The sequence below is a fragment of the Dendrobates tinctorius genome, unplaced genomic scaffold, assembly GCF_039654945.1.
Source record: "Dendrobates tinctorius isolate UK_male_01 unplaced genomic scaffold, ASM3965494v1 ptg000103l, whole genome shotgun sequence".
NCBI lineage: Eukaryota > Metazoa > Chordata > Amphibia > Anura > Dendrobatidae > Dendrobates > Dendrobates tinctorius.
In genome coordinates this window covers 38,509,173-38,533,349 of record NW_027361771.1, presented here as the reverse complement: position 1 = coordinate 38,533,349, position 24,177 = coordinate 38,509,173, and the positions used below count along the sequence as shown (strand labels likewise).

Here is a 24,177-nt window from a genome sequence, read left to right as displayed (position 1 = left end):
CCTATGTACCAACCCAAACAACGGCACATTGGCCAAACGGTACAAATTAAGGCAGGGTGCTGTGTCCCCCAAGGAAGGCTCCAAGAAAGAGATTTTACGGTAAGTAACAAAAATCCCTCTTTCTCGCTTCATTGGGGAACATAGGTTACCATGGGACGTCCAAAAGCAGTCCCAAGGGTGGGAAAAAAGGCTGAGAGAAGGGAACTTAGGTCGGCCTGTGGGAGAAGCCGCCTGCAGTATCTTCCTACCCAAGCCTGCATCAGCAGAGGCGTGAGTATCTACCTTCTAAAATCTCACAAAGCTATGGAGGGACGACCAGGTAGCAGCCTTGCAAACTTGCAAGGCCAAAGCCTGGTGAGGAACGGCCCAGGAAGCTCCCACAGCCCGGGTAGAGTGAGCTCTCACCCCCGGAGGAGGCTGTTTGTCCTGGACGCGTTATGCCTCCAAAACCACTGAATAAATCCAACAAGCAATGGTGGATTTGGAGGCTGGAAACCCTTTCTGACGACTTTCAGAGACAACAAACAAGGAATCGGACTGACGGAAGGGAGCAGTCCTAGCAAGGTAGATTCGAATTGCCCCGACTAAGTCCAACTTGTGAAGGGATCTCTCCAAGGGACGAGCTGGAGAGGGACACAGAGAGGGGAGGACGATGTCCTCATTGATGTGAAAGGTGGAGACTACCTTTGGTAGAAAGGAAGGAACCGGCCTGAGGACTACCTTATCCTGGTGCAAAATTAGGAAAGGGGAACGGCAGGACAATGCTGCCAACTCTGAGACCCTCCAAATAGAGGTGATGGCGACCAGGAAGGCGACCTTCCACGAAAGGAGGGAAAAATAAATATCCTGAATCGGCTCGAAAGGCGCACGCTGGAGGGCGCCCAAAACAAGATTCAAATCCCATGGGTCGACCGGAGACTGGTAAGGAGGCGCTATGTGAGCGACGCCCTGAAGAAAGGTCTTCACCTGGGGAAGAAAAGCCAGATACCATTGAAAGAAGATATCCAGAGCGGACACCTGACCCTTTAAGGTACTGAGTGAAAGGCCGGAGTCGAGACCTGTCTGCAGAAAACCCAGAACGGAGGGAAGAGAAAAGGTCATAGTAAACAAACTGTTGACCTCACACCACCGAAAGAAGGCTTTCCAAAATCTGCGATAGATGCGTGATGACGTTGGCTTCTTTGCCTTAATCATGGTCTGGATGACCTTGTGGGAAAAACCTGCGTCCCTCAGGACGGCGGCCTCAACGGCCATGCCATTAAATTCAGAGACCGAGAATTCGGGGAAAGAGGGGCCCATGCGATAGAAGGTCTGGAAGACGTCCGGGAGCATGTTCACTAGCTCCGCATACCAGGCCCTCCGTGGCCAATCTGAAGCTACTAACAGAACAGGGACCCCTTCTGCCTTTATCTTTTTTACGATTCTTGGGATCAGGGGAAGATGTGGGAACAGATAAGCCATGCGAAACTGGGACCACGGGATCACAAGAGCGTTGCAACTGATGGCCATCGGATCCTGAGACCTGGCTACGTACCGGGGAACCTTGTGGTTTGTTCGAAACGCCATGAGGTCGACATTCGGAACGCCCCACCTCAGACAAATTTGGTGGAAGACGGCAGGGTTGAGAGACCACTCGTCTGACACAAGCCCCTGACGGCTCAGGAAATCGGCTTCCTAGTTGTCCACCCCTGGAATGTGGACGGCTGATATGGCGGGAACATGGCTTTCCACCAAAAGCAGAATCTTTGCCGCCTCCAGCATGATCTGCTTGCTGCGAGGTCCACCTTGGTTATTTATGTACGCCACAGCCGTGGCGTTGCCCGACTGGATGCAGACCGGCTTCCCCACGAGAATGGACTGCCAGCGGATGAGGGCTAGAAGGATTGCCCTAATCTCCAAGAGATTGATGGGGAGGAGAGCTTCCTGAGCATCCCAGGAGACTGGCATCGGTGGTGATGACCTGCCATCGAATGAGAAGGATGTCCCACCTAGGACCGAGGTGGGAAGCGTTCACCAGGTTAGGGATTGCCTCGCCTTGAGAGGCAGAAGCACTGGACAGTCCAGGAGGATTGTTATCTTGTCCAAAGCAGACAGGAGGGCCAGCTGGAGAGGGCGGGAGTGGAACTGGGCATACGGCACTGCTTCCAAGGAGGCAATCATCTTCCCTAGGACTCTCATGCAGAGCCGAATGGGAAGAGAGACTGGGAGCTTTAGGGCTTTGATCCCCTGTCGGAGGGCCGAAAATTTTTTCTTTGAAAGGAAGACTCGAGCTTGGCTGGTGTCGAATTCCATGCCCAGGAATACGAGACACTGAGTTGGGATCAGGGTCTACCTCTCTTTGTTGATTATCCAGCCGAGACGACGCAGCGTGTCCAGAGTGATCTGGAGGCTGTGATCACAGTTTCAGCAAGATGGACCCATGATCAGGAGATCGTCGAGATAAGGAATTATAAGAATCCCCTTTGAACGAAGGATGGCCATGACCGCCGCCATGATCTTCGTGAACACCCTGGGGGCGGACGCCAGACCAAATGGGAGAGCCGTGAACTGGTAATGGCACTCCTGTATGGCAAACCTGAGGAACCTCTGATGCTGCACACAAACAGGAACATGCAAATAAGCGTCTTGAATGTCCACAGAGCAAAGGTATTCCCCCTGCTCCATGGAGGCGATCACCGAGCGCAAGGACTCCATTCGAAAGTGGCGAACCCGAAGGCTCAACTGTTTGAGGTCCAAGATCAGGCGAAGGGAACCGTCCTTTTTTTGGGACTACGAACAGGTTTGAGTAAAACCCGGAAAACTGTTCGTGCCAAGGAACAGGTACAATTACTCCTAAGTTTAGGAGGGAAGAGACAGCCTGGTAAAGCCCTGGGGCGTGAGAGAGGAAGAAACGTCCTTTTGGGGGGTGAAGAAAATTCTATTTTGTTCCCTGATGTGCCAATCTCCCTGACCCAGGCGTCGTTGACCGCCGCCAACCAAGTTTCCTTGAAAAGAAGAAGCCTGCCTCCCCCCCTGGAAAGATTCTCAGGTGGGGGTGACCAGTCATTTAGTGGAAAATCTGTGGCCGCGAGAACCGGAGGGCTTAGAGGGGCGGCTCCTAGACCTCCAGCGAGGGACAGGTTTGAAGGAGCGGTCCTGTTGAGAGGATCTGCTGAGGAAGAGAAAGGCCGAAAGGGCCGAAAAGGCTGAGGGCCCTTTCTGTTGAAGGGGCGTCTTGGCCTGGATTGGGGCAGAGAAGTACTTTTGCCTCCGGTGGCATCCAAAATGATCTGGTCTAGCTTGGCCCCAAAGAGCCTGGCACCCTGGAAAGGTAGGCCAGTGAGAGATTTATTGGAAGACGGATCTGCGTTCCACGCCTTCAACCAAAGGATGTGGCGAATAGCAATAATGTTGCTGTTTGCTCTTGCTGAGCAAGCAGCAGCATCCAGGGAGGAATTCAACAAGTATTTACCAGCATTGGCAATTTGGTCTGCCAAATCTGCTAGCTCCTCTGTGGGAGCTGCCGTCACAATGCCTTGACGAAGTATCTTGGCGCAGGCAGATATAGCTTTCACCACCCATGAGGAGACAGTTAGGGCAAAATGAAGCGCCTGACGCCTCAAAGGCTGATTTGGCTAGAGCCTCAATCTGTCTGTCCGTAGCGTCATTGAGGGATGCCGCATCGGGAATGGACAGTACTGTGTGAGAAGCTAAGCATGAAACCGGCGGGTCCACCTTAGGAGATTCTGATCATTTGCTGACAAGGTCAGGACTAAAGGGGTAAAGGATGTCCAGACGTTTTCTTCCCGGGAACTGTTTCCCGGGGTTTTCCCAGTGTCTAGAGGTAGTGATCTCAAACTCGCTGTGATTGGGAAAAAGCTTGGAAGGACGTTTTACCCGTTTGAATGAAACGGTTTGGTCTTGAGCAGTAGCATTTTCCTCTTTTATTTTGAGCGTTTGAACGATAGCCGAAATAAGGCTATCTACCATGTCCTGCGTTCTAGAGGTGTTATCTGCATCAAAGTCAGACTCTGACAGAGAGGCTACATCTGACCCGACATCCGCCTCCGAGGAGTGGGAACGGGCAGAGAGGGGCACCCTTGGTGCTGTTGAATCTGAGGAGGAGCTAGACAGAGTCCTCTTCCTAGTCCTTTCTCGTGATCTGTCCTTGGGAAGGTCGTGGTCAGGTGTTCGGAGCACTAATGGCGGTAGAGATGCGCGTCATACGTTGCAGGACCTGTACCAGGGACTGTGATATTTTGGTGAGGTCTGAAACTGACTGAGACATGGCAACGGTCAGACCTGAAACCGACTGGGACATAGCAACAGCACACTCCGGAAGTGGGGGAGTGCTCTCATCCCGGGCGTTAGAGTGTCCTGAGGCACAGACATGGTGGAAGGACTTCAGGATGGGCAGAAAGGGGGCGGCTGGCCTGAAGCCCACTTTCTATTACAGCGGGCACAAGCGTAGTGAACTACAGTAGGGATATAGCCAGAGGCCCCTGCAGGGTTGGGCATAGGTAGAGCCTATGTGAAGACTGCAGCAGGACGCTATAGAGGCGATACTGCTGAGTGGAGCTAACGGATGGCCAGGAGAGAGGAAAGCAGAGCCTACCAGACACCCAGCGATGCAGCAGCAGTAGCGCAGGAACTCTGATCAGGAGGCAGGTATCTGAGTCCCCCGAGTGAGAGAAGACGCTGCAGGAGTTCAAGATGGAGGCTGTGCACTCTGAGACATGAGACACGATGAACGGTGGGCAGGTTATCGGCTAAGGCTGGTTTCACACTTGCGTTTTTTTGCGCTGTATTTTAGCGCTAAAAAACGCATGCGCTTTTTTTTCCTATATTTTGCATGGGATGCGCTTATGTGCGCATACACATGCGTTTGTATGCGTTTTTACGCGCATGCGTTTTTTTTGTGGTGTGCGCTCGGGCGCACAAAATGCATCCTGTTGCATTTTTTGGGCATCCGACTTGCCTCAAAAAAACACATGCGCGCGCAATGCGTTTTTTTTACAGCAAGACACCCATTATAAGTCTATGGGTGCGCATATGTGCGCATTGGCATGCTCATGTATGCGGTTTTTTGCGCATGCGTTTTTTTGTTGACCATTGGTTAGACAATGGAAATTAGGGGTTTGGGTTAGGGTTAGTAGGGTTTGGTTAAGGGTTAGGGTTAGTATGGTTTGGTTAAGGGTTAGGGTTAAGGTATGGTTTGGTTAAGGGTTAGGGTATGGTTTGGTTAAGGGTTAGTAAAGTCATGGTTTGGGTTAGTGTGAGGGGCCAACTAATGTTGGAAAAAACCGCAAACGCGGTAAAAACGCACTAAAAACGCATACGAACGCATAGAAACGCTGCGTTTTTTTCATGCATGCTCATAAAAATGCTTGAAAAAAAAAAGCAGCATTTGTATGCGTTTTTTCCATGCATTTTTTTGCGGGAAAAATGCGCTGCAAAACAAAGCAAGTGTGAAAGTAGCCATAGGGACCCCCTGTAATTGGCCAGTCAGGCCGAGTGCGCCGAAAAAGAAGGGGGCGTGCCCGGCCGAAGAAACTGAAAGCGGCGTCCCGATAGGCTGGCACGCCTGTGGGGGCGTGACCATGTCGGGACCTGCGAATAGGCAGGGGGCATGCCCGGTGCTGGAAATGAAATAAAGGCGCCGATTGGCGAGGAGGCGTGCCCGAGCAGGGGACAGGAGGCCGTTGAGAGGGAGAATGCTGGAGGGGGCATGGCCTGAACGGAGAACAGGCCGGAGGAAGAAGCCTGCAAAATGCCGGACAGCGCACGCTATGAGGAAAAAATGACGCGGAATTTGAAACTGAGTCCTGAGTAGAGGAAGAAGCAGGAGCTGCAGGAGTATGCCGGTGGGTGCTGCGGGGGAGGGGGTGGACACATACTACCAGACGGCGTCACCCCTTAGGAATAAGAGGGAAGGCCACCACCGGTGACCGCCATCTTCCTCTCAGCCCTCTCCGAGGAGAGGGGTGAGGAGGGGATAAGGCAAGAACTGGCCACCGAGAGTCGCCCTAAAACACCCCAACAGGGGACAAAGTCCTGCCAGCGGGTCTGAGAGTGGGCGATGTGGGTGAAACCACACTGCTCTCTCGGTCGCTTAAATGTGGGAAAACAGGGTGAGAAATCTGCACCCTGTTACCAGACGAGCTGTATCTGAAAAATAAAGGTGAAATGATTAATAAAACACACACAAAACCTGTAAGGAAAAAACACTGCGGATCTGGTGTTAGACCCAGGTCTGCCTCCTTCAGACACTAAGCAAAAAACTGAGGTAATTTGTGCCTGTCGGTAGATGTATACTGCTGGGGAGGAGCTAACTTTTTCTTATTTGCATAGTGTCAGCCTACTAGCGACAGCAGCATACACCCATGGTAACCTGTGTCCCCCAATGAAGCGAGAAAGAAACTATATATTTCTAATTGGAGATATTTGCTAATATTATTATTACACCTACTACATATTGGGATAGGGTCTATGAGATGGGAATACCCTTTTAACCCCTTAGTGACGGAGCCAATTTTTTAAATTCTGACCAATGTCACTTTATGTGGTGATAACTCTGGAACGCTTCAACAAATCCCATTGATTTTTTGTTTTTTCATGGCACATTATAAATTATGATAATGGTAAACTTAGGTCGATAAGTTTTGTGTTTATTTATAAAGTTTCAGAAATTTGACAAAAAGGAGATTTTTGTGTACTCACCATAAAATCTCTTTCTCTTAGCATTTAATTGGGGGACACAGAACCGTGGGTGTTATGCTGCTGTCCACTAGGAGGCGACACTATGCATAATCTGAAAAAGATTAACTTTGGCTCCTCCTCTGCAGTATACACCCCTGGACGGCGTCAGCCTTCTCCAGTTTTGTGCAAAAGCATTAGGAGGAATATACCAGAAACATAACCATGCCTGTAAAAAAAGGCTACTATAAACAGGCTCAAACAACAATATGAGAACCCAACCGTAACAACGGCCCGCAAGGGCAACAGGGTAGGAGCTGTGTCCCCCAATTAAAGGCTAAGAGAAAGAGATTTTACGGTGAGTACACAAAAATCTCCTTTACTCTGTCGCCTTATTGGGGGACACAGAACCGTGGGACGTCCCAAAGCAGTCCCTGGGTGGGAAGCAGTGGACGAATATTGTGCTGACAGTCCTCTAGACTTGGGTTACTGCCGCCTGCAGGACCCGTCTACCCAGACTCGCATCCGCTGAGGAGTGGGTATGCACTCTGTAGTGTTTTGTAAATGTGTGCAGGCTAGTCCAAGTGGCTGCCTTACACACTTGATGTGCTGAGGCTTGATGCCGAATGGCCCAAGAGGCCCCTACCGCCCGCGTAGAGTGTGCCGTGATACCGGCCGGAAGGGGAGAATTGTTGAGGCGGTAAGCCTCTTGAATGGTGGACTTGATCCACTTAGCAAGGGTGGCTTTGGAAGCCGGTAGGCCCTTGCGAACGCCTTCTGGAAGAAGGAAAAGTGAATCAGACTTCCAGAAGGGAGCTGTCCTAGACACGTAAATACGCAATGCCCTGACAAGGTCAAGCGGATGCAGAGCCTTCTCTACCCTATGAACGGGAGCCGGGCAAAGAGACAGTAGTGATATTTCCTCATTGAGGTGGAAGCTGGACACGACCTTTGGAAGGAAGGATGGTACTGTACGGAGAACCATCTTGTCCTGGTGAAAAACCAGGAAGGGTTGTCTGCAGGAAAAGAGCTGAAAGTTCAGACGCCCTGCGTAGCGAGGTGATTGCCACCAGGAAAAACCACTTTCTGTGATAGAAAGCGGAGTGAGACCACCCTAAGGGGTTCAAAAGGAGGTGACTGTAGTGCTGTCAAGACCAGGTTGAGATCCCACGTCTCCAACGGACGTTTGTAGGGGGGAACCAATCGGGAAACCCCTTGGAGAAAAGTCTTCACTTGCGGCTTGTTGTTAGCAATACGCCTCTGAAAGAGCACTGAGAGCACTGACACCTGGCTCTTCAGCGAGCCCAGGGATAGCCCGGCGTCCAGGTCTGACTGAAGGAAACCGAGGACCTTTGGAAGAGAATAGGGAAGTGGAATCTGCCCACGAGAGTCGCACCATGTGAAGAAAATCTTCCAGGTACGATAGTAAATCCTGGCTGGAGTTGGCTTTCGAGCCCTGATCATGGTTTTAACAAGGTCCGGTGAAAAACCTGCTTGGGTCAAAACCCAGGTCTCAATGGCCACGCCGTCAAATTGAGAGCCCCTGAGTTCTGGTGGAAGAACGGGCCTTGTGACAGGAGGTCGGGACGTGTGGGGAGACGCCAGGGGGCGTCTGCTGTGAGTTGCACGACGTCGGCGTACCATGTACGCCTGGGCCAGTCTGGAGCGATCAGAATGGTGGGAACACCCTCTTGTTTGATCTTCCTCAGGACTCTGGAGATCAGGGGGAGGGAAGCTGGAACTGGGTCTAGTCCTGAACCAGGACATCTGCTCCGAGCGACCGCGGATCGCGCGTCCTGGCTATGAAATTGGGAACCTTGGCCTTGAGATGGGATGCCATCAGATCCACGTCCGGGGTCCCCCAACGATGACAGATCTGACAGAAGACTTCGGGATGGAGAGACCATTCCCCCGAGTCCATTCCTTGTCGGCTGAGATAGTCGGCTTCCCAGTTGTCCACACCCGGAATGTGGACCGCGGAGAGTACCGACCTTGCAGCCTCCGCCCATTGTAGGATACGCGTTACTTCGGTCATCGCCTGGATGCTGCGGGTGCCGCCTTGATGGTTCACGCATGCCACTGCCGTGGCATTGTGTGACTGTACTCTGATATGAGAGTCTGCCAGCAAGTGATGGAAGGCTTTCAACGCCAGGAAGATGGCCCGAATTCCCAGGATGTTGATGGGCATGGTCGATTCCCTTGGTGACCACCTGCCTTGCGCTCTGATGTAGGTGCACCGCGCCCCAACCCATAAGGCTTGCGTAGGTGGTCAAAACCTTCCATTGACCGGAGAGAAAGGATTTTCCCCTTGCAAGCGAGGTTGGCTTGAGCCACCAGTGCAGGGACCTCCTGGTGTTTGCTGATAACCGGAACTCCCTGTCGAGGGAGAACGGATTCCTGTCCCAGGACTTGAGGATGGCCAGTTGAAGGGGTCTGAGGTGAAACTGGGCAAATGGTACCGCCTCCATTGCTGCTGCCATCCTGCCAAGTACTCTCATGGCATACCGGAGAGATCTGGGGGACTTGCGGAGGAGTGTGTGAACTCCCAGACAGAGAGCCAGTGCCTTGTCCCTGGGGAGGATCACCAGACCCTTGGAGGTGTCGAATAGCATCCCCAGGAAGGTCAGAGACTGACTCGGGGTAGTCGAGGACTTCTGTAAATTGACTAACCATCTCAGGCGCGTCAGAGTGTCGATCGTGATCGAGACGTTGACCTCGCAGTCCTTGAGGGTGGGGGCCTTGATGAGAAGGTCGTCCAGGTATGGAACGACTACTATGCCTCTGGAGTGCAGAACGTCCATGGTAGCTGCCATGACCTTTGTAAATGTTCTGGGAGCCGTGGCGAGACCGAACGGGAGGGCCACAAACTGGTAATGGTCTTGGTTGATTGCGAATCTGAGAAACCTCTGATGGGCGGGAGCAATCGGTATATGCAGGTATGCGTCCTGTATGTCTATGGAGGCAAGATATTCTCCTTTTTGCCATAGACGCAACGATTGACCGGAGGGAATCCATGCGGAAGTGACGAACTCGAACATACTTGTTGAGTTGCTTGAGGTCTAGTATGGGTCAGACGCTGCCTCCCTTCTTGGGCACCACGAACAGGTTGGAGTAGAACCCTCGGAAGCGCTCTTCTGCTGGGACTGGCAGTATGACTCCTGCTCGCAGGAGGGAAGAAACCGCTTGACGGAAGGCCTGAGCTTTGAGCGGGGATTTTGGAGGGACAGAGGGAAAAAACCTGTGCGGTGGGCTGGTAGTAAACTCGATTTTGTATCCTGAAGACACTATTTCCGTGACCCACTTGTCTTCTGTAATAGGCAGCCAGACCTGCTGAAAGAGTAGCAGTCGTCCGCCTACAAGTGGGGTGTCTTCCAGAGGGCATGAGTCAGGATGAGGGAAAAGTCTGAGGTTTTCCTCCTTTAGGTTTTGCCTGGCTTGTCTTTGATTGCCAGTTCCTGTCCGGCCTCTGTGCCGCATGTGTGTTGTCCCTGCGGGGGGGAACGATTACGGTTTTGTGCTGGGCGTGAGACGGACCAGCCTGAAGAATTCCGAAAGGATCGGAAACGAGATTGATTACGCCTTTTAAACGTGCGTTTTGGTCTTAGTTGGGGAAGTACTTTTGCCCCCGTAGCATTGGATATCATTGTATCCAGCTTTCCACCGAAAAGACGGCCACTGAAGTACGGGAGATTTGTTAGGGACTTTTTTGAGGCCGCGTCCGCTTTCCATTCTCTTAGCCAGAGAATACGCCGGATTGTGATGGCGTTTGATGCTATTCCCGCTATTCCTCTTGCAGAGTCCAACGCTGCATGGACCATGTAATCTGCCACCACTGCAATTTGCACCGCCTGGTCCGCCAGCTGAGGATTTGAAGCTTGAAGGCCCTTTTGCAATAGATCAGCCCAAGCCATGATGGCCTTGGCTGCCCAAACTGAAGCAAATGCGGGAGCCAAAGAGGCACCTGCCGCTTCAAAGATTGAACGAGCCATGCGTTCGACTTGTCTGTCTGCTGTGTCCTTGAGGTTTGAACTGTCCGGCAGCGAGAGAAGCGTTTGTGCTGCCAGCCTAGAGACTGGAGGGTCCACTTCAGGCGAATCTGTCCAATCCTTGGTGTCTTTCTGTGGAAAGGGGTAATTTGCTTCCAAATACTTGCAATTGGCGAATTTTTTCTCAGGCTGCAAAAAATGCTTAGAAAGGATTTTTTGAAATTCCGGGTGATTAGGGAAGACCTTCGATGGTTTCTGAACACTTTCAAAGGAAATCTTGTGTTCTGGTGCTTCCGGGGTTGGATCTGAAATGTCCAGCACCCGAAGGATGGAAGAGACGATATCCTCAACTATTGCAGTATTGCTAGGGGGACAAGAGACGAGATAATTCTCTGTTTCGTTGTCTGGGTTAGAGTCACATATGCCTTCCGAGTCTGTGGTCGGAAATCGTTGCGGAGATCCGCACTGTCTGTCTCTGTCAGGGGACGGACTAGGTGACCTGGAGCCACAGTGTCTATCCCTGGAGGGGGACGACCGAGTGCTATGTGAGGACGCAGATGAATGCGACCTGTGGGTCAGCTTACGTCTGAGACTGTCGGAAGTGGCATGTCCCCGAGATTTAAACGCATGACCCCGGACCTGCTAGCGCGGGCTGGTCTCCCATTTGGGTTCCGGCCAAGGCTCAAGCTGCTTAGCGGCCGCCACCTGACGAATGCAGTCACGCTCGGCCTAGAACGGCCGGTGGCCTAGGTAACGTTCATAGCCGAGACATGACCCTGCAAAGCCTGCAGTAGTGTAGAGGTCAGGCTATGTATGGACTGTGTTATAGACTGCAACATCTGAGTAGCCCATTCCGGTATGGAAGAAGACGCAGAAGCGTTGGTTCTGACCCAGTGTTTTGGACACAGTCCCGGCAGTGTGGGTCCGTGCTGCCCCTGGGGAGTGGTCTTGCAGGCTGTGCAGAATGCTCTTGCCTGGTTTTCTTCCTTGAGCCCGGCATCATGCACAGAGGCTGGCTAGCAGGGGTCCTACAGGGGCTATGCAAAGGGGAGAACTTATAGGTAATATGAATGCACAGCTGAGTAAAGAGAACCCAGCTGTGATCTTACCCCACCAGTGTGCCCTTAAGTCCAGCGCCGACAAATCACAGTCCTGTGCCCCCACCCGGAGACTGTTGTATGGCTGTCGGCTATGTTTCCTGCTGCAGCAAGATGGCCACCGGGATTCTGAGGTGGAGGGGGAAGGGGGCGGAGAGCTGAAAAGGGCGCGCTGAGCTATGTAAAAGCACGCCCTTCCTGCCTCGATCCGCCCCTTCTATGACACTGCAGTGTGTCATTTTCGTCATCCGGGGGGCGGGCCAGGGGGCGGGAATAGGGCGGCGACTTCGGCTAGGCCGAAGCCGCGGCCTAAATTTGATACCTCATGCCCAGAAGGGCTCCGGCGCGGTGGTCGGGGGGGGGGGGGTCGGATTCAAACCAGACCCCCCCGGATTGAACGGCAGGCTAGCGGTGGGGTTATGAGCGCAAACTAGGCCCTGTGGGGGGTCCCTTTGAGGCGCTATGCAGCTGGTGCTGCCACAGAGACAGGGGCGCAGGGAGCCCTGTCTCTGACAAGTGCCATGCCTGCCTGCACCTCCCCCGGTCCCAGCAGGAGCCCGCAGCTGGGCTGGGGTCCCTGGACTTGTAAGTGGCCGAATGGTGCCTGATACAGGCCCTACCTGCGGTGTCTCAACCTAATGCCCCCAGAGGGGGATTAGGGAGGGTGCTGCTGTCACCGTCAGGGGGCTTCATCCTATCCTCGACCTCAACCCAGAGCCCAAGGGAACTGGGGAAGGAGGGGGGGGGGTCTCGACTTCGAGCCAGTACCCGAGGGACTGGGGAAGGAGCGACATGGGGAATAGCCGTCTCGACCTCAACCGGGTACCTCTTAATAGGGGACCGAGGAGGGAGCCATGCCGGGAGTCTCGCTGGGGACCCGTTTTTCTTCATCTGTAATCCGTTGAAAAAAAAATCAAGGAAAAAAACGGAGTAAAAACTCTTTAGGTGTGCCTCCTTGCGACACTAAGCAAAATCTGGAGAAGGCTGACGCCGTCCAGGGGTGTATACTGCAGAGGAGGAGCCAAAGTTAATCTTTTTCAGATTATGCATAGTGTCGCCTCCTAGTGGACAGCAGCATAACACCCACGGTTCTGTGTCCCCCAATAAGGCGACAGAGTAAATGTAAAAAAATTGCAATTTTCAAACGTTGAATGATTATCCCTTTAATCCAGATAGTCATATCACACAAAAATATTAATACATAACATTTCCCTTATGCCTGCTTTACATTAGCACCATTTTTAAAACGCTAATTTATTTTATTAGCCTTTTAGGAGGTTTAATAATGTAGCAGAAATTTTTCATTTTTTCAAGGAAATTTACAAAATTAATTTTATGAGGACCTATCCAGGTTTGAAGTGACATTGGGGGTCCTATATATATTGGAAGACCCCAAATGTGATACCATTTTAAAAACAGCACCCCTCAACATATTGAAAACTGCTGTCAGGTAGTTTATTAACCCTTCAGGTGATTTTCAGGAATTAATGCAAAGTGGTATAGCCGGAATGAAAAAGTGTTTGTTTACCACCTAAATGTCGCTAACTTCTGAACTGACCGCTATAGCCGGGAGACTCTAAGACCGCTATTTGGACATGAACTGCTATGGTAAACATCAGGACCACACAATCATGATCTCGGTGTGTCAATTAGATTAAAGCAGAAGCCTCCACAATCTATTAACCATTTATTAGATGTAGTCACTTTTGACAGCAGCAACTATGGGGTTAAACAGATCTGGATGGTGCCAACACCGATCATTTGTGATACAGCAAGTTGTCAGATATAGTGTACAGCTATCAGCTGCTGGATTGTCACCTGTATAGGGATGATATTCTCTTATATCTCAGGTCAGTAAAAAGACGTATTGGCTGTCATGAAGCGGTTAAGCCTTTCCAGTTTACTCCCTCTTGATACACTGGGTGCTGATCAAAGTGGCAAGAGTTCTGCTGTTCTTGTTTTTTAACTCTGGTCCATGGGACGCAGCTTATCAGTAATCTAGGTGCCACTTACGGGTAATTGTTGAGGCCACCTATACCCAATTTGAGATCTCCTTTTTTTCCCCAATTCTTCTTCCTGAGGTGAAGGGTAAGAATTGCCTTTAAACAGTGGTTTCTCTGGAGGCCACATTGTCGGCTCCTCTTATTTTGGTGCTATGACTTCTGTATTTTCTGCACCTCATTTGGTTTTAGTTATGTAAAAACCCTTAGTTATATTGTGTATATGTGTATTACGTTACTGTTGTGGTGCTGGGTTATACTGAGTACAAGTGTCATCTGCCCAATCAAGAACATTTATTGACTTTATTTTCCTGGGTATGTTATAATTTTATTTGCGTATTTAATAAAAAATTATATTTGATCCAATGCACCTTCTCTGTGACATTGCCCATCATTCACCAAGATCATGCAATTGCCTACAACATGATCACCAAGATCAGCTACAGTGATGTCCCTATGAGCATGGCTGAGCCATGCACTAAAGCTCAGCCCCAACAGACTGAGCTACGGTACCAAGCAATGTCATAATCATAAGGTCATCACCGTGCCATTTACTGCAGGGAGGGGGTTGTGCCAACTTCATTTTGCTGAATATTTAAAAGCATCCATTTTGATAAAGATACACAAGATAAATGTAAAGAGCTGCATATATAGTATTGTACCAATAAAATACCTGTGGTTCTGGGACTGAGAGGCTTGAACTGCATCTGAAAGAGTGGCAAGAACAAAATGGGCCTCGAGAACAGCATCATCAACACTGAATACAACTGGGCTAGAAGAAGAAAGAAGAGAAATCAGCTGCAATGGGTAAGGGGTGGGCTTCACTTCTAAGGCCTGTTTCACACATCAGTTTGTCAGCATCAGTCAAGATCCGCCGATTTGCAAAAAAAAAAACGGATCCGCCATTTTCTTTGGCGGATCCGTTTTTTCCCCCCATAGACTTGCATTATCGGCGGATCTTGACGGATGGTCATCCGTTGGATCCGATATTTTGCGGATCCGCCAAAATTTTGGCGTCCGCTGACATCACTTAATGGACACTGCAACGTTTTTTTCAACGTCGGATCCGCATTTTGGCTTTTCCAGATTTACCCCTAAATACCGGCAGAAGATATTCATTCTCTCTCTCTCGACCGCGATATCCACTTGCCCGCTCCCAGGTCCCGCGATATCCACTTGCCCGCTCCCAGGTCCCGCAAGATGCACATTCTCGATCCCGGATACCGCGACATGCAGATGCCAGCTCCCGGATACCGCGACATCACCGGTATTATTTTTCTCAGGCGCGGTTCCTTTAACATTACAATATCGGCGGATCCCAGAGCACCAACGGTCCGGTGGCTCCCGTTGGTGTTTCGTCAGCCACGGATCCGTTTTCCGCCATTTTGGCGGATTTCAACTGACCTGAAAAACTGATGTGTGAAACAGGCCTAAGACATCCAAATGACCTAAAAGAGCGTAGCACAAGGAGTTATCAAGATGATAAAACCCTACAGGTTTTCTACATGTGCAAGGCACAAATAAAACAAGAGTAAGATTGTTAATCACAGATTTCCTCTAAACTGATACCAACTAAAGAAATTAAACTTATTAACCTTTACACGTCAAACACTAAGACGTTTAATCTGTTTTTAATTCCCACCCTAAACTATAAAGTACCTTATCTGTAACATAACATTAATTACCCCCAAGTAATCAGTCACCGGTAGTGATGAATAAAGCGGAACATAAAAGTATACCAGTACAATGTCCGGGGACTCACCAGCCGGCACTATCAAAATGTATTGAGATTGGTAGGCAGGAGGACTCTGCAAAGGCCAGAAGACCCTGGAGGAGGAAAAATAAAAAAAATAAAAAATTAAATAAAATCATAACGCAAAATGTAAATTTGCTTGGGTGTAAAAAGAACTATTCCTCACCCTAAATTCACGTAGACAAAAGGTAATCTCTCTCTGGTCCTGCAGCTGATAAGCCAGGAATTCTTCCCGACTCAGGGATAGTTCAGTCAACATTGCTTTACTAGGATCTAGAAAAAATAGGGAATATATTAGATACATGGATTTTTGTGAGTACTCACCGTAAAATCCTTTTCTCCAAGACGCTCATTGGGGGACACACAGACTGTGGGTGTATGCTACTGTCTGGAGGCTGACACTAGGTATACAAAAAACAAGTTAGCTCCTCCTCCGGCGCTTACACCCTCGCCCCGATAGCGGGCAGAAACCAGTTTAGTGCAAAAGCAGTAGGAGAACATAACAATAAATTAGCCTTAATGCAGAAAATCATAAGTCTGAAAAAGGACCACCCTACATTAAACAAGGAATTATACTAATCAAATAAACAAGAGCCAACTGGCTATCAGGGTGGGTGCTGTGTCCCCCAATGAGCGTCTCGGAGAAAAGGATTGTAGGGTGAGTACTCACAAAAATCCATGTTTCTCCTTCGTCTCATTGGGGGACAGAGACTGTGGGACGTCCTAAAGCAGTCCCTGGGTGGGAGGACAACTCACCGATCCTAGCCGCATGCCCTCCTGTCTAAGGGTGTGCCACTGCTGCTTGGAGAATTTTTCTACCCAGGCTCGCATCCGACAAGGCCTGAGTATGCACATTGTAATGCTTACAAAAAGTGTGCAGGCTGGACCAGGTTGCTGCTTTGCATAACTGCTCTGCCGAAGCCTGGTGCCGAAGCGCCCAAGAGGCGCCCACTGCCCGAGTAGAGTGCGCCCCTATCCCTGTTGGAATCGGTGCGCCTCTAATACGGTAAGCCTCCTGAATTGTTAGGCGAATCCATCTGGCTATGGTCGACCGTGAGGCTGCGAGCCCCTTCCTGCGCCCTTCGGGAATCACAAACAACGAATCCGTCTGGCGAAAAGGTGCTGTCCTTGACACGTACCTCCTGAGAGCTCTTACCAGATCTAAAGAGTGGAGCGTCCTTTCCACTCTGTGTACTGGTGCTGGACAAAACGAAGGCAGAACAATGTCCTCATTAATATGGAAAGAGGACACGACCTTCGGCAGAAAAGGCGGCGGTGGTCTAAGGACTACTTTATCCTTAAAAAAAGTCAGAAAAGGAGCTCTGCAAGATAATGCTCCCAACTCCGAGACCCGCCTAATGAAAGTTATGGCTACCAAGAATACAACCTTCCTGGAGAGATATGACAATGAAATTTCCTGTAACGGTTCAAACGGGGCTTCCTGTAGGACACTAAGGACCAGGTTAAGGTCCCAGGCGTCTATGGGTGCTCTATAGGGGGGGAACTAAATGAGAGACCCCTTGAATGAACGTCTTGACCTGCATATTGGTAGCGATCTTTCGCTGAAAAAGTACCGACAAGGCCGATATCTGCCTCCTAAGGGAACTCGGCGCCAACCCTGCGTCTAGGCCGGACTGCAGAAAAGCCAGGATGTTGGGGACCGAAAAGGATAATGGCGCAACCCCGTGTTCTCGACACCAATGAAAGAAAACTTTCCAAGTGTTATGATAAATTCTCGCCGAGGCCGGCTTCCGGGCGCTAACCATTGTAGCAACCACTTCACGCCCAAACCCCGCCTGGGTCAGAATCCAAGATTCAAGGGCCATGCCGTCAAAGCCAGGGCCCCTAAGTTCGGGTGGAAGATCGGCCCCTGAGACAGTAAGTCTGGCCGTTCCGGTAGACGCCAAGGCACGTCTGCGAGGAGCTGCACTAGATCCGCGTACCATACTCGACGGGGCCAGTCTGGGGCAAGCAGAATTGCCGGGACCCCCTCTGTCTTGATCTTTCTGATGACCCTCGGGAGAAGTGGCAGTGGGGGAAACAGGTATGGGAGCCGAAACTGGTTCCATGGTAGGACCAACGCATCCACTGCGATTGCTCGCGGGTCCTGAGACCGAGCGACAAACGTGCCCACTTTGGCGTTCTCCCTGGAAGCCATCAGATCCACGTCTGGAGTCCCCCACCGTTGGCAAATCTGCTGGAAGACCTCGGGGTGAAGGGACCATTCCCCGGCCGCGACGCCTTGCCGGCTTAGGAAATCTGCTGCCCAATTTTCCGCGCCTGGTATGTGAACTGCTGAGATTACCGAGTGGTGCCTCTCGGCCCAACGGAGTACATGCTCTATCTCGCGCATGGTTGCCCTGCTGCGCGTGCCTCCCTGGTGATTCACGTACGCCACTGCCGTGGCGTTGTCTGACTGAACCCGGACTGGGCGCCCTGCTAGCAAGTGCTGAAAATGCTGCAGTGCCAACCGCACCGCTCGAATCTCCAACAGGTTGATCGGGAGACGAGCCTCCTGAGGCGACCATTGCCCCTGGGCCGTGTGATGGCGGAAGATTGCCCCCCAACCGAAAAGACTCGCATCGGTCGTGATCACCAACCATTGATCTGGGGGAAAGGGCTTCCCCTGACGAAGAGAGGAGTCGCGCGTCCACCATTGAAGTGCCCGTCGAACCTGAGAGGACAACCTGCACTGATGATCGAGGGAGAATGGACTCCTGTCCCAAGCCGCTAAGAGAGCATGCTGCAGGGGACGGAGATGAAATTGAGCAAACGGAATTGCTTCCATCGCCGCCACCATCCTCTCTAGAACCCTCATCCCGAACCGGATAGTGAGAGGGCCCGGTTGTTGAACACTGCCGGAGCGCCCGAGCCTTGTCCTGAGGGAGAATTACCAACCCTCGGGAAGTGTCGAAAATCATCCCTAGGAATGAGATCCTCTGAGCTGGGGTAAGGGATGACTTCTTCCCGTTGACCAACCATCCTAGGCGAGATAGGGTCTCCAGTGTGATGCTGACACACTCCTCGCATGCCCGAAAGGACGGCCCCTTTACTAAGAGGTCGTCTAAGTACGGCAAAACCACTATGCCCCGAGAATGTAGAATGGCCATGACGACAGCCATCACGTTCGTGAATATCCTGGGGGCCGTGGCCAACCCGAAAGGTAGGGCCACAAATTGGAAATGCCGACCATCGATTGCAAACCGAAGGAACCTTTGATGCGGGGGAAAAATCGGGATGTGCAGGTAGGCATCCTGGACATCGATCGAGGCCAAATATTCTCCGTGCTCCATGGACGATATGACCGACCGGAGAGATTCCATGCGAAAGCGCCTAACCCTGATGAACCTGTTCAGGAGCTTTAGGTCCAGAACCGGCCTTACTGTTCCGTCCTTCTTGGGGACTGCGAACAGGTTGGAATAAAATCCTTGGGTCCTTTCGCACTCTGGTACAGGGACAATGACCCCGTTGCGCTGCAGCACCTCGTTGGCCCCTAGCCCACCGGGTCACATGGCAATGACCTCATCACAGGTCCTTCACACACACACTCATATACACTTTACCATGGCGTTCTTAAACACACCCCTGGGTGGATTTGTAGATGATTGATCCCACCCGTCTCATCAATCACCTGAAAGCATCACCCTGACACATTGGAACGAAAGATCAGCTCTGCTGATCAGCACATAAGCAAGCCTTCATCCCAAGGCCACCCACCTTGGGATACATTACGATCCTTCAGCATCCTACTCCTATTAGGACACTGGAAACGCTTATATACAGTTGTGGCCAAAAGTATTGACACCCCTGCAATTTTGCCAGATAATACTGAGTTTCTTCCTGAAAATTATTGCAAACACAAATTCTTTGTTATTATCTTCATTTAATTTGTCTTAAATGAAAAAACACAAAAAGAATTGTCCTAATGCCAAACTGGATATAATTCCACACCAAACATAAAAAAGAGGGTGGACAAAAGTATTGGCACTGTTCGAAAAATCATGTGATGCTTCTCTAATTTGTGTAATTAACAGCACCTGTAACTTACCTGTGGCACCTAACAGGTGTTGGCAATAACTAAATCACACTTGCAGACTGCAGCCAGTTGACATGGATTAAAGTTGACTCAACCTCTGTCCTGTGTGTACCACATTGAGCATGGAGAAAAGAAAGAAGACCAAAGAACTGTCTGAGGACTTGAGAAACCAAATTGTGAGGAAGCATGAGCAATCTCAAGGCTACAAGTCCATCTCCAAAGACCTGAATGTTCCTGTGTCTACCGTGCGCAGTGTCATCAAGAAGTTTAAAGCCCATGGCACTGTGGCTAACCTCCCTAGATTTGGATGGAAAAGAAAAATTGACAAGAGATTTCAACGCAAGATTGTGCAGATGTTGGATAAAGAACCTCGACTAACATCCAAACAAGTTCAAGCTGCCCTGCAGTCCGAGGGTACAACAGTGTCAACCCGTACTATCCGTCGGCGTCTGAATGAAAAGGGACTGTATGGTAGGAGACCCAGGAAGACCCCACTTCTTACCCCAAGACATAAAAAAGCTAGGCTGGAGTTTGCCAAAACTTACCTGAAAAAGCCTAAAACGTTTTGGAAGAATGTTCTCTGGTTAGATGAGACAAAAGTAGAGCTTTTTGGGCAAAGGCATCAACATAGAGTTTACAGGAGAAAAAAAGAGGCATTCAAAGAAAAAAAACACGGTCCCTACAGTCAAACATGGCGGAGGTTCCCTGATGTTTTGGGGTTGCTTTGCTGCCTCTGGCACTGGACTGCTTGACCATGTGCATGGCATTATGAAGTCTGAAGACTACCAACAAATTTTGCAGCATAATGTAGGGCCCAGTGTGAGAAAGCTGGGTCTCCCTCAGAGGTCATGGGTCTTCCAGCAGGACAATGACCCAAAACACACTTCAAAAAGCACTAGAAAATGGTTTGAGAGAAATCACTGGAGACTTCTAAGGTGGCCAGCAATGAGTCCAGACCTGAATCCCATAGAACACCTGTGGAGAGATCTAAAAATGGAAGTTTGGAGAAGGCACCCTTCTAATATCAGGGACCTGGAGCAGTTTGCCAAAGAAGAATGGTCTGTATTTTGACATGTTGTTGTTCCATGGGCCTTACAGTGATGTGTTTTGTCCTTTTTTAAATGATTTTATTGTGGTCTTTTTGTCTACCAATAAAATTTCAATCTATACACATTTGTATGTACTGTATATATGTTTATTTTTGGGTGTGCGCCTTTATATGCATGGATCTTTTCCTCTTTTTCATTGCATGCTACTCTCTGTGCATTAATCCTTCACAAAATACACGACTAGACAAACACCTTACAGATGACCAGATCAACCATGAAATAACATATACAGTGGGGCAAAAAAGTATTTAGTCAGTCAGCAATAGTGCAAGTTCCACCACTTAAAAAGATGAGAGGCGTCTGTAATTTACATCATAGGTAGACCTCAACTATGGGAGACAAACTGAGAAAAAAAAATCCAGAAAATCACATTGTCTGGTTTTTTTTCATTTTATTTGCATATTATGGTGGAAAATAAGTATTTGGTCAGAAACAAAATTTCATCTCAATACTTTGTGATATATCCTTTGTTGGCAATGACAGAGGTCAAACGTTTTCTGTAAGTCTTCACAAGGTTGCCACACACTGTTGTTGGTATGTTGGCCCATTCCTCCATGCAGATCTCCTCTAGAGCAGTGATGTTTTTGGCTTTTCGCTTGGCAACACGGACTTTCAACTCCCTCCAAAGGTTTTCTATAGGGTTGAGATCTGGAGACTGGCTAGGCCACTCCAGGACCTTGAAATGCTTCTTACGAAGCCACTCCTTCTTTGCCCTGGCGGTGTGCTTTGGATCATTGTCATGTTGAAAGACCCAGCCACATTTCATCTGCAATGCCCTTGCTGATGGAAGGAGGTTTGCACTCAAAATCTCACGATACATGGCCCCATTCATTCTTTCATGTACCCGGATCAGTCGTCCTGGCCCCTTTGCAGAGAAACAGCCCCAAAGCATGATGTTTCCATCACCATGCTTTACAGTAGGTATGGTGTTTGATGGATGCAACTCAGTATTCTTTTTCCTCCAAACACGACAAGTTGTGTTTCTACCAAACAGTTCCAGTTTGGTTTCATCAGACCACAGGACATTCTCCCAAAACTCCTCTGGATCATCCAAATGCTCTCTAGCAAACTTCAGACGGGCCCGGACATGTACAGGCTTAAGCAGTGGGACACGTCTGGCACTGCAGGATCTGAGTCCATGGTGGCGTAGTGTGTTACTTATGGTAGGCCTTGTTACATTGGTCCCAGCTCTCTGCAGTTCATTCACTAGGTCCCCCCGCGTGGTTCTGGGATTTTTGCTCACCGTTCTTGTGAGCATTCTGACCCCACGGGGTGGGATTTTGCGTGGAGCACCAGATCGAGGGAGATTATCAGTGGTCTTGTATGTCTTCCATTTTCTAATTATTGCTCCCACAGTTGATTTCTTCACTCCAAGCTGGTTGGCTATTGCAGATTCAGTCTTCCCAGCCTGGTGCAGGGCTACAATTTTGTTTCTGGTGTCCTTTGACAGCTCTTTGGTCTTCACCATAGTGGAGTTTGGAGTCAGACTGTTTGAGGGTGTGCACAGGTGTCTTTTTATACTGATAACAAGTTTAAACAGGTGCCATTACTACAGGTAATGAGTGGAGGAAAGAGGAGACTCTTAAAGAAGAAGTTACAGGTCTGTGAGAGCCAGAAATCTTGATTGCTTGTTTCTGACCAAATACTTATTTTCCACCATAATATGCAAATAAAATGAAAAAAAAACAGACAATGTGATTTTCTGGATTTTTTTTTTCTCAGTTTGTCTCCCATAGTTGAGGTCTACCTATGATGTAAATTACAGACGCCTCTCATCTTTTTAAGTGGTGGAACTTGCACTATTGCTGACTGACTAAATACTTTTTTGCCCCACTGTAAACAATAAAGTGAGATAAAAACTTCACAAAACAACCCATCATCCTCTTACCTATATCCTCTTCCACGTAATTCCGGAGTGTAACTTTTCCACAAGGACTAGCTCCCAGCGTCACTTCTGCTAGTGTCAGTGGGAAGTGCACCACAGCATCTGAAAGCAGCCTAAAAACCAGAATTAATAGAAGTATAACTCATCTGATTCACTATACTTGTTAAGAAAGAGGTCTGCTTATCTAGTAACAGCACTATTTTTGTTCACAGGTTATGTCTAATATTGCAACCCGGCCCCATCCACATGGGGTGCAATAATACTAAATTTATTCTTTGTTATTTTTTTATTTATTTTTTTTTTTTTTTACAAAGTCCAAGCTGGTGTTTTAACTAAAGCCAGATTAACCTCTTACAATGCTGCTCCATTCTTGTGCTGTGCATTAGTATTAACCTGAGAATAAACAAGTGCTTTAATCTCTCGTCATTATGAATTTACTGCATGGGATTAAAGCTCCTGCAGTTTAGCCAGTGACTTCTGTTACTAGTGGACTGTTATCCCATGTAATTGGCGCTCCAAGGAATGCCCCAGCTACAGCGGAAAAAACAGATGGTGAAATAAAATATTGAATACGTCCCTATTGAACACACACTGTTGACATGGAATTCTCACGAATGTCGGTAACAACCCATCCAATCCTCACAGGCTAAGAAATCAAATCATAGATGTCCATAAATTAAGTGTTGTAATGAGAAATGACACATGGGAAAAGTATTGAACAAAAGTATTGAGTATTGGCAAAAGCCATGAAAAGTCATGACACCAGCTGAAATCTATGATTTAATGGAACTTTTAGTGGATTTTATGCGCTGTTTAACATGACAATCACTCGTACATCAACAGATCGCTACTTTATTCATATTCCCAACGCGTTTCAAAGTGAAAATCACTTCTTCCTCAGCGCATAAATTCACTAAAAATTCCATTAAATCATGTTTCTGCGGTCACTGGTTTGACCTGTGGATGTGCGGCAGCTGACTGACAATTCCATGTGCTATACCTCTCCTATACCAGGTGAGTAGAAATCTAGTACTGTTTGTACCCTGTTTATCAGATAAGACCCTATTTCAAAGACAACAATAAAGTAAAGCGCTCAATCTCCACAGCCAGTGTGCACGCAAACCACACAAGACTTCATTGCTGAACAAAAAGCATATTCAAGCGTGATTACAGTTTGCTCAACAACGTTTAGACAAGCCTGTGAAATACTGGGAGAATGCAGTCGGGTCAGATGAGACAAAAATTTAACTCCTTGGATGCCATCACATGCACCACATTTGGAGGCCAAAAAGCAATGCTTATCACCCCAAAAACAACCTACCAAACAAAGAAGTTGGGAACAGCATGGTGTGAGGCTGTGTTTCAGCACACGGAACTGGCAAACTTCATATAACTGAAGGAAGGATGAATTGAAAAATGTACGGAGACATTTGTGACAAAAATCTGCTGACATCTACCAGGATGATGAAGATGAAACGAGGGTGGACATTTCAGAAAGACAATGGTACCAAACCAACAACCACGGAAATGTTCAATTGGTTTCAGAGAAAGAAAATAAAAGTACTAGAATGGGGCAGCCAATCACCTGATCTGAATAAAACAGAAAATTTATGAAAGGAACTAAAGCTCAGAGTTC

General features: G+C 49.1%; 1 protein-coding gene across 1 annotated transcript in view; it reads right to left on the bottom strand.

The window, feature by feature from the left end:
• Window positions 1–24,177, bottom strand: part of RAD9A (RAD9 checkpoint clamp component A) — a 65,653-nt gene that overhangs the window by 21,422 nt on the left and 20,054 nt on the right. The window contains exons 6-9 of the mRNA XM_073588253.1: window positions 22,545–22,654; window positions 15,678–15,784; window positions 15,521–15,585; window positions 14,432–14,530 (exon numbers count right to left, since the gene is read on the bottom strand). Coding sequence (XP_073444354.1) covers window positions 14,432–14,530; window positions 15,521–15,585; window positions 15,678–15,784; window positions 22,545–22,654 — 381 coding nt within the window. The remainder of the gene's footprint in view (window positions 1–14,431; window positions 14,531–15,520; window positions 15,586–15,677; window positions 15,785–22,544; window positions 22,655–24,177) is intronic.